The 17,546-nt window shown below is 40.8% G+C and overlaps 1 protein-coding gene across 1 annotated transcript in view; it reads left to right on the top strand.

Moving 5' to 3' along the window:
- LOC139213977 (disks large-associated protein 1-like) overlaps positions 1-17,546 on the top strand; it is a 44,118-nt gene that overhangs the window by 3,048 nt on the left and 23,524 nt on the right. The window contains exons 2-4 of the mRNA XM_070844701.1: positions 6,185-6,399; positions 8,512-8,707; positions 16,262-16,544. Of these exons, the coding sequence (XP_070700802.1) occupies positions 6,185-6,399; positions 8,512-8,707; positions 16,262-16,544 (694 nt within the window). The remainder of the gene's footprint in view (positions 1-6,184; positions 6,400-8,511; positions 8,708-16,261; positions 16,545-17,546) is intronic.

Genomic DNA, 17,546 nt, shown 5'->3' on the forward strand with positions numbered 1-17,546 from the left:
ACAGTGAGTTGCTGTGACTACTATAATAGTAGCATGAGCAGCTGATCCCAGGCTGTGCAGATCTAATCAGTGTTGTTTATGAGAAAGCCTCCTATGTTTCCAGCTCTACATCCCTCACGCTGTATGGTGATCAGAAAACTGGTCATATATTGTACAGTGAGCACAAGCAGCAAAAATTCCCAATTCTTGTGCAGACATGAAGTCAAATGACAAAACAGAGTTGCAGCAGTTCCTTGTTTCTGAAAAGCAGTAGGTCAATAGCAGAGGTTCACATCACCTGGAAGAACTCTGCAGCATTTCAATAACTCCCAAAGTACATAGAGAAAGGGAAGGGAAACACGCTAATGAAAACATGTTGTTAGGCTTCATATAAGTAGCCTGCTGGCTAGTTGGCTTCTTACTTGTGTACATACAGAATGCTGCTGTGCTTTCTCAGTTACAGTTCCCACTAATCCTCAGATAGCAAAATTTGTGTGACAGATGCTTACTTAAAAGACCAGTCCACAGTGTACCCCACCTCTAACCCAATGTCAGCTGGGATTATCAATCAACCAACCAACCAATCAATCAATCAGTCTTTATTCATAGCACCAGAGAGCAGATCTAGACCAAGCTCCCTGCGGCCCTTAAGGATAAGCAGTAGAGATAAAGGATGGATAGATGGATGTTTACTTAAGAAACATTTGTAATATCATGGATATAATATCATGATCATAAACAGAACCAAATCAAACAGCATACAACAAATGGTGAAGTCTCTGCGCACTGTTTGGACCCTCTGCTATTGGCTGGTCTTTGGTGTCATTTACCATCCTGTCATCACCTGGAAGTAAAGGAGTGAGCGCTGTGAATCCATCCAGAAACTGTTCATAGACGGGGTCAGCAGATGGACAGTTTGGTAAATGTAGTGAAAGAAATAACTGACAAATCAAAGAGTTTCATCACATCAAAGAAAAAGTCCTGGCCACCCTCATGTGGGACCAAAGACCTGTCCAGAGCAGATAACCAGGGAAGTGTTCACCACCGCTCATTAGATTTCACACAGATTTGGATTTGGGATTTGTTTACTATTGCACATAATACTGATGATAGTCAGTATTATGTGGAGTTAAAGATCTCCATGTATCTACTATACTAATAGCTACCTGCTAATTCATCGCCTGCGCCAGTCTAATGTTAACAGATAATAGATTACCTGTCCCATATGTGTTGAGTGCCATGTAAACGACGTTGTGTAGTGCGTCCACAGCCTTAGAGGGAACATTGCTCCCTACCACCAGTCTATTATTCTGATCTCCCAAGACCTTTACTGCCACCTCCTCCCTCCTCTCCACCACTCCTCCCCTCCTGCCTTCCTCCACTCACCCAACTCACCCCCACGCTTGTTATCCACCCAACCCCCTGCCACCCTCCAACCCACCTCCACCTCCTTTACTTCCTCTTGGTTTGGAGAGCCTCCCTCTTCCTTCTCCTCTTCCTCCTCTTTCCTCCTTTTGAGTTGAAGAGAGAAGTAAGTGCAGAGCCAGTAGCAGCCTTACTCTCTGAATGCTAGGTAATGACATGAACTCATGAAGAACAACATCTTTTCCTGTTTGTAGACCTCATTTTTAATTTAGTAGTTCTTCCCCTCCTGCCTCTCTACCAGTTATCTTTCCTCACTGTTTTTTATCTTGATGGCTTGTTGTTGTGCTGTGCTGTGCTGTTCTTTGAAGTGCTGTGTTGGGGAGGTGTTTAACAACAAGTAGATGAGTTTAAATATGTTAAGAACTACCCAGTGATAATCAAACCGAATCAAAATTTGAAAAGAGTTTGAGTTTATTGACTTTTGCTTTGGCTTTTTTGCATTCCCTTTAGTTGACAAGCCCAGATTGTGTGTAAGCTTTCAGACAGGGTAAACCTGAACAGTGATTACATAACTTCCAACAAAATGATGAAGGGCCATACCGGTGGTTTTGCATGCTTAGAGCTTCCCTGTGGAGTCATTGACCTCTAGTAGAGCTATGGAGCTGTTTTCCTATGAGTGGGTCTCTGTTGTTTACCTTGTGCACACACACAGGGATGCACACACACATACATGAGTGATGCAAAACACATTCTTACCAAGCGGCCGTCTGTCTCGCTCTACCTGCTCAGCACCATTTCCTCCTCTGTACACTCAAACTGATGCGCTACAACAGCCACTCTGTAGAAAGTCTAATTGTCTTTTTGTTGCAGAGTTGCTTCTTTTCTAACCACTTTTTGTTCTCTAATTAGTATGAGTAGGGCCGGGTATCGCCCACTACTCTACTCTTATTGATAATCCTTATCGGGTCATTTCTTTATCCAGACTCTCACCAGTTACTATTACCATTACTAAATAATTACCTTTTCTAAAAATTTCAAAACAGAATTAGAATTGAATATCTTAAATCTTATATCTTATATCTCATATCTTAAATGTTGTTTCTAGAGGTGCAACACTTTAAAACAGCAACGTCACTAAATAAACTCAATAATATCTCAAATCTAAAATATCAACAAAATAAACCATATTCCTGAAATACTTAAGAACAACACAGGCATCAGTCACTATCAGTCCTTCCTTAACATCAAATATCATTAAAGAGCGTTAATAATTTACTCACACTCTGCTTCTCCAGTCACCTCATTGTCATATCTTCACAGCCATCAAACTGTATGTGCAAGTTTTCCTATCAGTTGTTGCCATGATTCACCATAAAGTATCATGGACCAGCAACCTCCCAGTTAAATTTACATCCATACAGTATTATAGAAATAATTGAATCTAATTATCTTCATAGCTCTGAATGACACAGATCAAATAGCTTGTGAAAAATATAGTCTGTTAAAGTAAGTAAAGTACAGCTTTTATTTCAGTTGTATGCATCTCATATTTGACTGCTCCCCCAAAAAGGAGTGTTTCTGTCTTCACATGCAACAAGACGCTATGACAAGTTTCCACTGAGTCTTTAACTTTCAGTTATTTTGAACTAAACATACATATACACCAAACTGGATCACTCAAGGCTTTGAACAGATTTAGACTGAATAAATAGAGTCAATACTGGGTTAAGATTTGACAAAATGCTGGTGAACAGCAACCAGTGAAAGTCAAATCTGCAGGTCTGCACTTAAATGTAGTTTTCTGGCAGATGATCCACAGATTAATCAGAAGTCTAATTCTAAATAAGATACTGCAAGTCAAATGATGGCTGTAGTTCACTTTGTTCCAATTTGTAGTAACTTGTAGCTGTAAAAGTTAAATGGCCTCCCCAGCACCTGCTGCTGTTATTTATTTCTTACTTGCATGAAGTTGTGTTTGATAATCTCGTCTGTGAACGTGTGTGTGTGTGTGTGTTTGTCTATGGTTAAGGATTAATGTGCATGATTGCATTGTACAGTACACATGTATGACATACAGTACATCAGAAATACCAACACAAGACTTAATATTGAAATGATAAAGTAGAGCATGACTTCTGAAATACTGACTGGAGCTTTTATTAATCCAAGCTGCAGAAAGAATCAGGCCTTTATTTTTAATCAGAGACAAGCTATTAATCCCAGATTTCTTCGGTGCTTTCCCGATATGTTCCTTTTTTAACATGGGTTTGATGTTGTTTGCTATCAGTGCACACTCAACCCTTTTCTCCATCATGCTCACCTAATGTGCTTGTCAGTTCTGCACACTGTATAATCAGTACAACCACTCTGCAGTTCTTAGTCACTTCCCATCTACGTTGTTCCTTAAATGCTCTTAAGTTCCTGTCAATACATTTCAACACATCTTGTACAGGTGTTCCACATAAAAAGCCTTCCAGCATTTCAAAGGACATAAAATAGTGTGCATTGTGTTAAATAGAAAAAAAAGAGCTGTCTTATCCATCTTGTTAGAGACCACATTAACTGTCTCCCTTCCCCTTGGCTGTGTGTGTTCGCTGTGAACGCCACATGCACAGTGTCTTCTTTCTTAAATCGTGGACAGATAGAGTATTGGTTGCATTAAACCTCAAAAATCTCAGACAGCATCTGCATCTAATGACAGTGTGAGCCATGGAAAGCAGTGTTCCACTGTTCCTCAGCTTTTTCAGTAGAATGAGTATTGAGCTGCAGTGGAAGTGAGGCCTGTGCGTGGGTGAGATGCTGCTGATGCTACTGCAGCTGGTCCTTTCCCCGCATTCTCTTTTTATAGCCACACTGCTCATTTGTGTCTCTTTGACGTCACACACACACACACACACACACACACACACACACACACACACAGTGAGAGAGAACGAGATAGACATTGAGCCCAGCAGATCTATTCAGCCTCTTTCCCTCTGTGATTCATATATAATTAGTCAGAGTTGCGTTGCAATTCTCCTGCTGTCTGTCTCTGTTATTGTCTCTCAAATTCTCACATTCTGGCCTTTAGTCTGAAGGCGTTAATTGCTCACAAGTTTGACACACAGAGCTGGAATCCCTCCAGCTGGCACAAACACACTAAAAGGTGTGGCTAATTAAAAGTATTGTGGTGGATTTTACATACACACACCATAGGTTATAAGCTCCAAATACAGATATCATGGAGCTTCATCACAGCTTACCATGATGTTATTATAAGTAAAGTTTCAGTTCAGTGTTGAGAACCAGTTGTCTCAGGACTAAAGGAAGCACATGTACTCAAGCCATGTAAATACTTCTGGAAGTTCCTGAAAAACTCTAGCTATCAGGGTTTTTAGCCTATTGAGCATCTTAACACTCTATTTTAGCATGGACCATCACTGTGACAGATGGTTCCAGCATCCCTTCATCTTACCCCTGACTTAACCGTGAACGGGACGTCACCTTGTACGGTGCAGGGCACAGGGTGAAAGACAGCATCAAAGAGTTTTTGTGTAACTCCAGGTGTAACTACAGCATGTGTTCAGTTCCAGGCTCCTGGTGCTGTAGGTGCCTGCTGGCTCTCTGTCACGGCTTGGCGGCACAGCTAAATGTAGCAGAGCCTCATTACTGTTATTAGCCCCACTTTGCCTCCTTTTCTATGAGTCAACATGTCCACTGTGAGAGAGGGCTATATAACCTGTAGTTTTTTTTTAGCCAACTCTGTTATATGGACGTCATTATCAGCCCTAACGCTGGAAGAAAAAAAGAAAACACAGAAGCTCATAATAAATCCTTCGTCTTCACTTGTGTGTTACAGGAGAGATGTCGGGGTTGCACCCATACCTATATATATATATATACATATATATATATACCTTTAGCATATTGTTCCATTATTTTCTTCTCCTGTATAATTCACCTTGACTGTTCTTATAGAGTAGGGACTTCTAATGCAACGTGTATGGTAGCATAGTTATTATAGTGGAAGTTATTAGCTAATTTCTCCAGTTAACTGCAGGCCTGTGCCTTTTCTCTGAATTGATTCCTTTTACTTTCTGTAATTTCTATATTTTGAAACTGAAACTCAGAAAAAGCTATCTGAAGGGATAGATACATGGAAGAGGAATAAGGAAATAAATGATTTTTGGCATTTTGAGAATAAAATCAAAATGCTGAGAATAAATAGACATGTCAAATAAATAAAAATCAGCCTTCTCCTTTTTTATTTATTTTTATGCCTGGTACTAACACTGAAGGTTCCTTAATACTCTTGCATAATCAATACCACTAGAGGGAGGTGAGAAAAAACATTACTGTTATTGAAAGGTATTTCACCCCATATAGTAAGTAAGTTAGTCAATGATCAGACAGACTCATGGGTCAGCTCAGTGCAGACACACACACACACACACACACACACACACACATTACACACTCTCCTGTGCTCATGTATGGACACAGTTTTGTGTTGGTGAACTGAGCTGACTCCTGTAAAGCAGATGTATGAGTTAGCCAGAGAGAAAGTTTAGAGAGACCTAAGCGGACCCATGCACATACTGTTCCATGCTAATTAGCAACAAACGGTACCACAGGAGTGTGGGAGCTGTGTGTGGACGCATGTGTGTAACATGCCTGCCTGTCTAGTCCAGTCCGTCTTTTGGATGCTAAAGCTTGCTGTGTGTTGTGATTATTGTCGTCCTGCATGTTAGCTCAGTTTTCTAGGTTCCATGTAGTAAGCCAGTTTGGTGGCTCGACCTGGGAGATCAGTGAAGTGGATCGTGACACTGCCTCTCTGTCCTCTCCGCCTGGTCATCAGGTACCTCAGGATGAGTGGAGCGGCTTCTCTCCTCTGGGGAAGGAGGAGGACATCCCCTGTCGGAGGATGAGGAGCGGCAGCTATGTCAAAGCCATGGCTGAGGACGACAGTGGGGACTCTGACGGGAGCCCCAAGCCCTCCCCCAAGATCCAGGCTCGCCGGGCCAGCTACCTAAAAGCCACACAACCATCACTGACTGAGATGACCACTCTACAGTAAGATTCAGTGTCTCTGTCCTACTTTTCCCAACATTAAATATTTACCATGAATCTCAGACCTGAACCTTTGTCAGTTTGTTCTTACCATTTCTACTTGTATAAATCTTTAATTGTTTAAAGGTATTAACCTGATAATTGAAACAATGTAAAATGTCATGAAAATGATAAAGTGGATAAAGCTATTAGCAGTTTTTCTCTTTGCATTTGTATTTAAGTTTGTAGCCAATTCAAGACCAATTTGGTTCAGATATAATATTGCCAACAGGTATCAGGTTCAAACTAACTGCTGAGGTTCACATGAGACAGTTTTATCAAAGAAACTCTCCACAATAAAAAAAATAAAAACCTGAAGAAACACAAGTTTCTTCCAAGAGTTACTTTTCATTCTGTTACTCTCTATAGCCAAAACATCACAGAGAACTAGATCACATGAATTAAGGATCAGTTTAAATTTATTTCATACTGTGATCCTTATTCAAGTGTTATTATGATGAACGGTGCATTCAGCATCTTTGTTACTGAAGCCACGTTACAATCATATGATGCCTGCAGCAGTTTGAGGTGTTTGCCTTAGCATTAGTCTCATTAGCTAATTAAGAAACAGATGGGGCTCATTGTGTGGGAAGAACCAGCCGTAACTGCACATTATACTTATGACTTACTTACCAGTTTCCCCCCCCTTTTTTTTAATTACCACAGCAGCCTTGAAACAGACTTAGCAGCCTGTTTACCAGGTTGCTAAATCTAACTACTTGAAACATGCTGATACATGCTAGTATATCTACATTTCACATTTAGAATATTGTATCACTACGTGTTCGGCTTTGTGCAGAGAAGATTTCTGTGAGGTGTATATTTACACAAACAAATGTATTTTCATTGACTGAAATTAATATTTACTTGATGTCCATTACAGTGCATTTGGGCTCTGAAAGGGTTAACCCAAATCTTAGCCTTAAGTAAAATTCAGTAGAAACGTTCTGATGAAACATCGTAGCATTAAAGTTAGGCTCAGTAAGTCTGCCCCAGAGAGGTGTAATCTTCAGTCAGATCTACAGCAGGAAGCCAGAAATATCACCTTTGTCTAATGAAGCTTTCACAGCTCTCTAAATAGTGAGAGTTATTGCAGCGAGGAGCCGAGGGACTGAGGCTGCTGCTCTGCTTGTTCTGTTTGCTTCTGTCTCCTCTCTGTGTCACGGGCACACCCTCTCTCCTGTCTGTTGCATGGACTGGCCTTCATTGTCTTAAAATCAGCACACCTATAGCTAGAGATGGACACTTGCTTGAAGCAGGTCTACTTTTCTATGAACAACTCAGGTGGCACTGTGTGTGCTTTTGTATTTAAAGTATATTATAATGGTCGTAATGACACTGAAATCACTCGGCACAGCTTGTAGAATCCTCCTGTGTGTATTCATCATACGTTGCATCTACACATAAACAATCATTAAATCCAGTACATGCTACATGAGTACCATGGTCCATGGTCATTTTCAGGTCTTACATTAGTCATATGAGGAAACCAGCCGCCCTTTAAAAAAGACCCTGGTAGACTCAAAATAGTTATTGATGTCTGAGAAGAATATCATGACAAGCAGCTGATACAGTAGAAGAAAGCCTGTATTCCTACTCACTCTCATATGTATTGAAATGTCTGATTTACCAAGTATGACTCACAGTGGCTCTGAGATCATAATGCACATGGAGATATAAAGTGTGAGCCATCGGTGGCATTAGGAATTAAATGCTTAGATCAATGTTCATTTAAAACAACTGAGTTCTACTCCAGTGTTTAAGTAGTATGGCTAGCATTGTTAGCATTAGTACAAGCTCAGCTGTTACTGGCCAGGACACAGGTCTTCACAGTTATTCGGCAAAAACATCATTTCAGAATTGTTTAGGGTGCTAGATATTCAAATAACACAGCAGAGAGTCTGGTTGCTGTGGCTGAGACATGATAATGTTGAATGGAATCAGCTGCTGAATCACTGCACCATTTATCTGTGGATGGTGACCACTGCTCTGACAGAAAGAGTTTCACTGTACAGTGTTGACATGTTCAGAGATAACCTTGTGTATAATTCTACGCCCCTGTCATCTTTATGTCAGGATTTCAACGGAGCACTCCCCCAAACTGCAGATCCGGAGCCACAGTTACCTGCGTGCGGTGAGTGAGGTTTCAATCAATAGAAGCCTGGATACCCTGGACCCCAAAACCCTCCTCGACCCCAAATCGCTGCTGTCCTCTCCCCAATACCGCTCACGCAATGAAAGCTACATGAGGGCCATGAGCACCATCAGTCAGGTTGGTTGCCAACAGTGTTGCCTTTATACTTACAGTAAGCCTCACCCAATCATTTGACCATAGAAATACAAAGGCTTGGTTGAACCTGCTAGTGTGTGAATGCATTTTCATGCACTCTGCTGTAAAATCAAGCATATGGGGAGTGTTCCATAACAGAAAAACAAAAACAAACATTTTCTCCACAGTTTTTTGATTATTTTATCTGGGAGATGATTACATGCATGCGACGTATTGATAGCCTGGGCATGGTATACAGTATGACCAGTTGTGTTTCTGTCTTTTCCACTGTCTTATATACCATAATTTTAGACATGACACAACTTCACCAACTTCACCTTTAAGACAAAGTTTGCCTTCATTTTTGTGGATATCCAATCAGTGTTGATGATAAATGAGCTCCACTGAAGCAATAATAACCTCATTGTGTGCTATACTGACAAAGATCACTGACTGCACTGTGCTTACATGTACCAGGATGCATTGCACTCAAGCTTCCACCAAATTCTCTCCACTCTGCTCTCTTGGCATTAGCAGTTACTGTTGGCAACAGACAGCTCAAAAATGACAAAAACAAGACTTATCAAAAGCCGCACTCTACATGTTGTATGTTAGCTGTTATCTACACAGATAACAGCTAACATAAAGAGCTAAAGGCGTTTAAATATGGCAGCTAACAATTAGCAAACATTGAATGAGCCTTTAGACTGCCCAACATATGAATGACAGTTCCAGTAAGAGTCATTTCTCAATAAGCATTCTGTGTAAACAACAGAAAAATGTACTCTCACATGTTGGTGACATGAATCATCTTTTCTGTTTTTAATCGCAAAAGTCGTTTGACTGTTTCTGTTTCCTCTCTGTCTCCGCTTCATGTTAAACATTTCTCAAAATAAAAACACAACAGTGTCTTTGATAGCTCAACAATACAGCAGACTACCGTTAAGGCCATCAGTCTGAATTATTTCTTCCTCAATTCTAAAAACAATCAAGTTTTTCTGTCTGTTTTTCATAGCATTACAAGACCTTTTTATTATTACTATACAATTATATCATTTACTAGATATTTGATATATTCCATGATACATATTTTTTTTTACAACCCTACTCTGTAAACTGTAAGAACTGCCAATCCAAAACCTCATTTTGTAGAATACTAGCTTAAATATCTGAGATAAACCAACATCTTTAATTTTTCTTAACAAAGAGCATCTAGATGCGGTGTTATTAATAATTCAGCTATACTAGATACTTGATATATTTGATAGATATATGTTTTTACAACCCCACTTTGTAAACTGTAAGAACTGCCAATCCAAAACCTGATTATTATAGTTAAAAAATGAAGACACTTGAAATGAAATATTGACCGTACAAAGAAAATATGGACTGTACTTTGGATAAACAAATGAAGTGTGGGTCTATGAATTATATGAAAAAGCAGAAATTAAATGTAACATGTAGATAAATAATCAAATTGTATAACAGTGGAGGGTGGATGCATTTCACAGTCTGATGTCCAGTTTGATGAAATATATGAAAGTTGTTAAGCACGGGGCTCAGAGACAGAGCTAGAACTCACAGACAGTTTTAACGGCTTTTAATTTAACACGATACTTACAAGGACAGGATACTTACTACAACAGACAATATACTTACTACAACATGGCATGACAAAACTATGGCTTGGTTCTGAATAATATAGACCTTTGACGCTTGGACAGAACAAGACAATCTGGCACAAGACAAAGGGAGACGCAGACTATATATACACACAAGGTGATGGGGAACAGGTGGAGACAATCAGGGCGGGGCAGACAATCACCAAGGCGGGAAAACACACGACGAGAGGAGAGTTTAGTTTTCAAAATAAAACAGGAAGTGAGAGACGAGACAAAACATAAGTGAACAAAACCAACTTAACAGACACGACGAGACATGACAAAAGTGACAAGTGCAGGGATTGAATGAAGGATGTGAAGTTTAGAATCCAGCTTGATAAACTCATCTTCATTCTGTTTATATAGCACATTTCAGTGCTTAATTGTTTTAAGAAGGTTAGTTTCGTTTCAAAAATTCTCATAAATCCTATGTCCTATCCTATAAATGAGTGATGAGGATTTGGATTTGGCCTTAGGCCAACTGGTGGCAATTCAAAATGGAATTAAGCCAACTGACGACGCAGAGCCCAAAACAATACTCAAACTATGGAATAAATTAAATATCTAATACAGCCAAATTAGTAAAAACGCTGCATATACATCATCTATAAGATAAAAGAAGAAGATATATAACAAAAAAATATAATATAATATAAAATAAAAATGTTCTGCAGTGCTGATGTGTTTGTCTTCATAGCAACAGTCGATGAGGCTCATGGATAATCACGTCACTTCATTTATGAAAAACGTTTTTTTATGTTGAGAAATGTTTTACGGGAAGCGGTAACAGTGAGGAAAAGCAGAGCGTCTTAGGTCATGACCACTAGCCCATGATAAAATTGTATTTTGTTCAAATATATTTTCAGGTAATATGCTCTTTGAATTGTCACCATTTTTGGTAATCTTTTAATAAATATAACTTTACTGAATAACGCCATTGCAGCAGTTATAAATGGCTCCTCCTGCTGTATCTTTCATGAATTTCACTCCACACTCCTGACAGGCTACTTTTGCAGTTTTTCTTCAGATCTCAGCACATGAAGTGAAGTTTTGCTCAGTAAGCCTTCATTTGCTCCACCTTAAGTCGAGCCCCCACTGGTATCACTCGTTCTGTTTTCATCTCCACTCCACTCTGCATGGATCCAGCCATCCCTACGCCCCCCCCAACCCTCCCCGTACACTATCCCTTAAACAACTTGCCACAATATGGTTATGTCTTACAGTTGCGATTAATTCCATTACAATTTGTTTTCCTTTGAAGTCAATGTGAAAATTAATTTCAATAAGAATTGATAACAATAATGGGGTGTTGCAGTAGGAATGCTGGTTGTTTATGTGATAATGAGAGAGCAAAGCAACAACACATCTACTTTATTTGAAATTTAAAAGAGAGAGTGAATTTGACACCACAGCAGAAAGACCTTGAAGCAGAAACGTTACCTTGAGTTGAAGATCCAGGCTGGATGGTGGTTATAGTACAGGGTTATAAGCTCGTGTGGCCACAAGCCAGTGTTAGGACAAATGCAGTTTTTATGCAGTTTTGACCTTTAAGCCCAGTTCAGACCAAAGAGTTTCCACAAGACTAGTTGAAACTTGCAACTATTTCCAATGCATCAGTGTGAAATGTTCTGAAACTGACAGCAAACTAACTGCCCTGCTTTTTGGTCTTTTTTGTGGATGGATACAATTTGTAGCATCTTAAATTTTGAATGAGAATAGTGGTAGTGAATTACTTCCTACAACTGCATTTCTAGTGTTGATGAAACAAAGAAAACATAAAAAATGAGAATTTGGAACTGCCCATGGGTGCTTAAATGGATTTGGACTCAGGACTCAGGGAGCTTGTCAGTCCTCATTGGTAAATATTGGAGGAAATATTAAGGCTTGTGTCATACAGACATGGCTGCTCCTGAAACAAATTGATGAGTTGATCCTCTTATTCCTCCATCTAAAACTGCCATTTTGACCAGCTCACAGTGTGCTGACCTGGCAGCTGACTTTACTATGAGCTGTTGAAATAAGAGACGACTTGACAAGCTGGGGTGCAGGCAGTGCCATCAGCTGGCTTCAGTCGAGCTAAGACCAGTTTATACCACTGCAACTTGTTCCTGCAGCGTTTATGTTGTATGTATGGTCTGAAATGGGCTTTAGATCCTGACCAATCCTGTGGACGCTGTCAGGAGATTTGAATAATTAATGAAGTTACAGCTGCTGTGCTATCTGTACATAGAATTGCTCTCAGCTCCTCTCATGTCAGAAACTTCAGATGAAACATGCAGCATTCCTGCTGCGATGTGACGACTTTACGTGTTTAAAACTGCACAGAAAAGATCTGGAATTCTACCAGTCGTTGTGAGAAACTGACATATGAATGTATGAATTACATAAGGCAGGAGATAATATCAGCAGTAATGGCAGTGCTGTGGATCATTGTGGCAAAATGTTCTAGTTGAGCTAAGTTCCAGTCCTCAGCTATGAGCGTTGGGTAGTACCCAAAAGAATGAGATTGCGGGTACAAGTGGCCGAATTGAGTTTCTTCCGCAAGATGGTCTTAACAAAGGTCCCATGTATTGGTGACTGTCGTGTTTTTATGTAGCGAGATGTTTAACAGGAAGCTGCAACAGTGAGGAAAACTAGAGCATCTTTGCCTCCATTGAAACAGTCAAGCCGCTTTCGCTATTAACAACATGATTATTCAGGATGGAAGGAGAAATGAATACAATGGATGACCATAAACCACTTGTGTTGTTGACTGAAACACACTTCTAACCAGCAGTGGACCCTCTGGACCGCTGATATAAGTTTATCTCTTTATTTTGTCATTAGAATATTTTTTGGTATTTTTCTTAATAACGTTCACAGCCATCTCAAGGCCCCCCTGGCAGCTCTCTGTGGCCCCCTAGTGGGCCGTGCCCCCCCTGTTGAGAACCACTGCTGTAGCCTACACACAGACACTAAAGTGAAGGTGAAATAGTTTTTTCCACATCCAACACGAACCTCTCATCGAACATGGTGTTGAAAAACCTGCTGACTGGTTAATGTCTGGCCTGGTGCCACTGATTATAAAATGATATTGATGTGATGGTGGAATATATGATGGGGGCTTTGTCTGACTTCTGGCCCTCCTCATCTGCTCTGTGCTGGTTGACGCACTCAGGCTGCACAGTGTCACAGGGTGAAAATAGGCCTAGTGCGTATCTTTAGCGGAGCAGAACGCAGAGCTTCTGGGACACGCCGCTGCTCTCCCAATGGGTTTATAAAGCATTGACAAGAGTGGGCGCCATATGCTCCGGCAGCTGCAGACACCCCCAATGGGTTTTAGCATTTACTCATTCTGGAACATACTCAACTAAGCTTTACATACAGACATTTCATCACACTGATACATTCACTGAGCATCCCAAGAAACCTGCTTTCTTTCATTGGGTGGAGGTTGGACAGAGAGAGCGAAAAAACAAACAGCAACCAAAATACTAACAGCAACTATAGCACTGACAATAGCAATATTGTACCACTGAAAAACATGACAATAGTTGATATATGAATAATAATAGCATGACTAATGTTGATGTTGGGTGAGGGAAAGGAGACCCCCAAACTTGGGCCAAAGAAATCAGGTAATGGTCTGATAGAGTAGAGTTTTGTGGGAAGACTGTTAACTGTTCAATTTCAACACCATAAGCCAGAACAAGGTCAAGAGTGTGGTTAAAACAGTGAGTGGGTTAATTTACACTCTGGGAGAAGTCAATTGAGTCCAATAGTGATATGAAAGCAGTGCTCAGATCGTCATTATCATTGTCCACATGAATATTAAAGTCACCTACTATAATCACTTTATCTGCACTAAGGACTAAAGGAGGGCAGTACACTGTAACATCTAAGACTGGTTTTAGTGTTTTCCAGGTTGGATGTGAGAGACTAAGAACAAGGCTTTTAAATGAATTATAGTTAAGTTTAGGTCAAGGTTGGACTATTAAACTAGAGTTAATGATGGCTGCAGCTCCACCTCCTCGTCCAGAGTCTGGAGGAATGTGAGTATTAGTATGACTGGGAGGAGTGGCCTCATTAAGGCTAACATACTCTTCATGGTGCAGCCAGGTTTCAGTCAGACACAATAAATCAATATGATGCTCTGATATCAGATCATTTAGTAAAACAGCTTTGGATGGCAGAGATCTGATGTTTAAAAGTCCACAGTTAACTCTCCTGTCCTGTTTGACATTGCCAGTGGTGGTATTAACTCTGATTAGGTTGTTGAAGGTTGATTAGGTTTTTATGCAGAACTCCTCTCCTGTTCGACGTAATAAATGATCTGAGTGTTAGGGGGACGGACACAGTCTCTATGGGATGTTGGGTGGGTGACTGTTCTAATGGAGGAGCAGAGAAGCCTGTAAGACTGCAGCTCTGCCTCCTGGTCTCAACTCTGGATTGTCAGGTTTTAGGACTAATAAACTTCGCCATATTTCTAGATCAGAGAGCAGCTCCTTCCAAAGTGGGATGGATGCCGTCTCTTCTAATCAGACCAGGTCTTCACGAAAAAGTCGGCCCACACCAACTACTGGGGGTTGGCTAGCTACAGCAGCTACTGATTTGTGTTCCACGGTGCGGAGCTGCGTTTCCAACTCATTAAGCCTCACCTCCAGTACAGCAAAGAAACTACATTTATTACAGTTACCACGCTAAAGGAGGCAGAAGAATAACTGAACATATGACACACAGAGCAGGAGAGTGAGAGGGAGAGAGAGAAGCCATCGCCGGCTGTTTGCTAGGCTATAGCTACCTTTTCACTGGGAACAAACAATATACACAGTACAGTCAGGAGCCGCCCTCCCCAGATTGGTGCCCTAAGCAGAGTTCAGTTAAAACAAGAATCTGAAATAAGGAATGTTGGCAAACAGAGGCCTATACATGATTACAATGCACAGTGATGGGGCAAAATCTGGAAAACAAATGGAGTGTAGAACTAGAACGTTTAGATATGTAGATTACATGCTGAAACGTGAACGCTTTTGTCACAAATTGCACAATTGCTTTGCCTTTCTGCCCCACTATTAATCACAGGCTCTAAAACAAACCAACTGAAAAGTTTGGAAGGATGTTGTGTTTCAGTCTGAGGAGAATGCAGTAGGACTTCTCATTATCAGGATGAGTCAGTACTGAGGTCCCCTGATGCTGCTTATTCAGCTTTTTAAAGGCCGTGTAAAGCCATGATAAACACAAGCCACAGAAAAATCTGCTATTAACGAGGAGGCTACCGTTTACTGTCTCCCTCCTTGTTTTACTTAATCTAGATCACTTTTGGCTTGATTATTTGAAATGTTTATTTGAAATTTATCAAATCTAACTTGTTTTTAGGGGTAGCTAGTTTAACCAAGCCCAGCGTTATCAGTTCTTTAGCCATTTTCTCAGAAGTCAACCCAAACTCAGTAACCAGTGTTTCAGTGGCTTGTGTTGTCTTCTCTGCTGATGCAGACCATGTGTTAGAGCAGCTTCTTTCTGTCAGCGTTAGCACTACATTAGATATCACAGGCACTCCAGACAGGTTTAGTCACAGGCTTGTTAGCAGGCCCTTTACCACTAACATAGTCTCATCTGCAGCTGCTGTGAGTTTGTCTCTGGCCATTAACTATCCCTAACCTGTGATGGAGTTCTCTATTACTGCCGTGGGTAGTCCTCATTAATGCCTTGTGAGTGGCATGCCCAAATAATCTCTTGCTGCTTAAAATTTGTGCGACAATAGTGTGCTTTTTTAAAAAGTTTTTTAAATGTATAATGTTTTAGATAACAATAGACAGTGTCACTGGAAAGATACCCAAAGTCCATCCTCTTCATTGTTCCCTCTGTTTCTCTTCTCCACTCTTTATGCCTGCTCCTCCTCTCACGTCCTCTCCTTCAGCTAAGTGAGGTGGAGGTAAACGGGCAGATTGAGCAGGTATGTGAGCAGGTCTACAGTGCGATGCAGGCCCAGGCCATGGAGGCGGCCATGGACAGCATGGACACCATGGACACCCTGCCTATGCCCGGATGCTTCCGGATGCGAAGCCACAGCTATGTCAGGGCGATCGACCAGGGCTGCGCTTCAGAGGAGGAAGGAGAAGGAGGGAGGCCGCTGCTGCTGCTGCCATCCTCCCCACCACGCACATCCGCCACCACTGTAAGGACCATCCAAAGCAGCACAGGTGGGCACTACAGAGCAGGGAAGGATGTTCAGTCTGACTGTTTGTATGTGTCTTTTTGTCCCTTCAATATGGGTGCATCCAAACTTTTCATGCCAGGGACCACATGGAGAAAAACAGTATAGTCCTGGGCCATGAACCTTTTAATTTAATTGACGATGCAACTATCAGCGAGTTTTAAGCACTTTGTGCTATATACTTGGACCTTGGAGTGAAGAACTGCTGTCAGGTCAGGGAGATGACTGTCAATCATCTAGGACCTCAGTTTGAGCTCAGTCATGTTTGCAGATTTTCACAGATGTGGTCATGTTATGAAACTGAAGCTAAATTCTTACAGATTTGGGAAGTGTGCAGCATTTCCATCACCCCTCAAAAGGTCGAAGCTTCACAACAAATGGTTTCATGTGTGCATACATTTGAGGCACAAGCCCATCTTTTTTCCTTGCAAGCTTTTGTTCAAAGTGCCCGATGAGATTAATTAAAAAGTGAGATCTGCTAACCACTCAAGGTTGCTCAGTTCAACAAGACTGTTACCTTTATCTTTGAAAAAATCCTTTCAGATCGCAGAAAACAGGGCCAGTCCAGAACTGTCCCACAATTTAGCCAGTGCGCATCTGAGTGTTAGCTTACACCCTTTTATTGTGCATAAATCCAGCTGGAACGTGTGTTTAGGCTTTCTTGACCAAATGAGATAATATTTTTCATCATGGTACGTATCACATCACCCAGCTGGGCGGCTCTTGTGCAGAGTGCTTTCTGATGTATGATACGATGCAGTTTCTTTGCCTCCAGCCATGACACACACATATATACTGTATATATATATATATATGTTGCAAGACAGTGCAAACATACTGATTTATAAATGTCTAGTTAAGTGGCTAACTCCATGTCTAGTGTGTATGCTGGATTAGCACTGTTCTGCTGTGTGCTCAGAGGCAATGTGAAAGAACTCAAAGTCCAATACAACATCATGCAGTTAAACACATAACAGCAGAAATAATT

Source organism: Pempheris klunzingeri, chromosome 15 (assembly GCF_042242105.1).
Source record: "Pempheris klunzingeri isolate RE-2024b chromosome 15, fPemKlu1.hap1, whole genome shotgun sequence".
In the NCBI taxonomy this organism is placed as follows: domain Eukaryota; kingdom Metazoa; phylum Chordata; class Actinopteri; order Acropomatiformes; family Pempheridae; genus Pempheris; species Pempheris klunzingeri.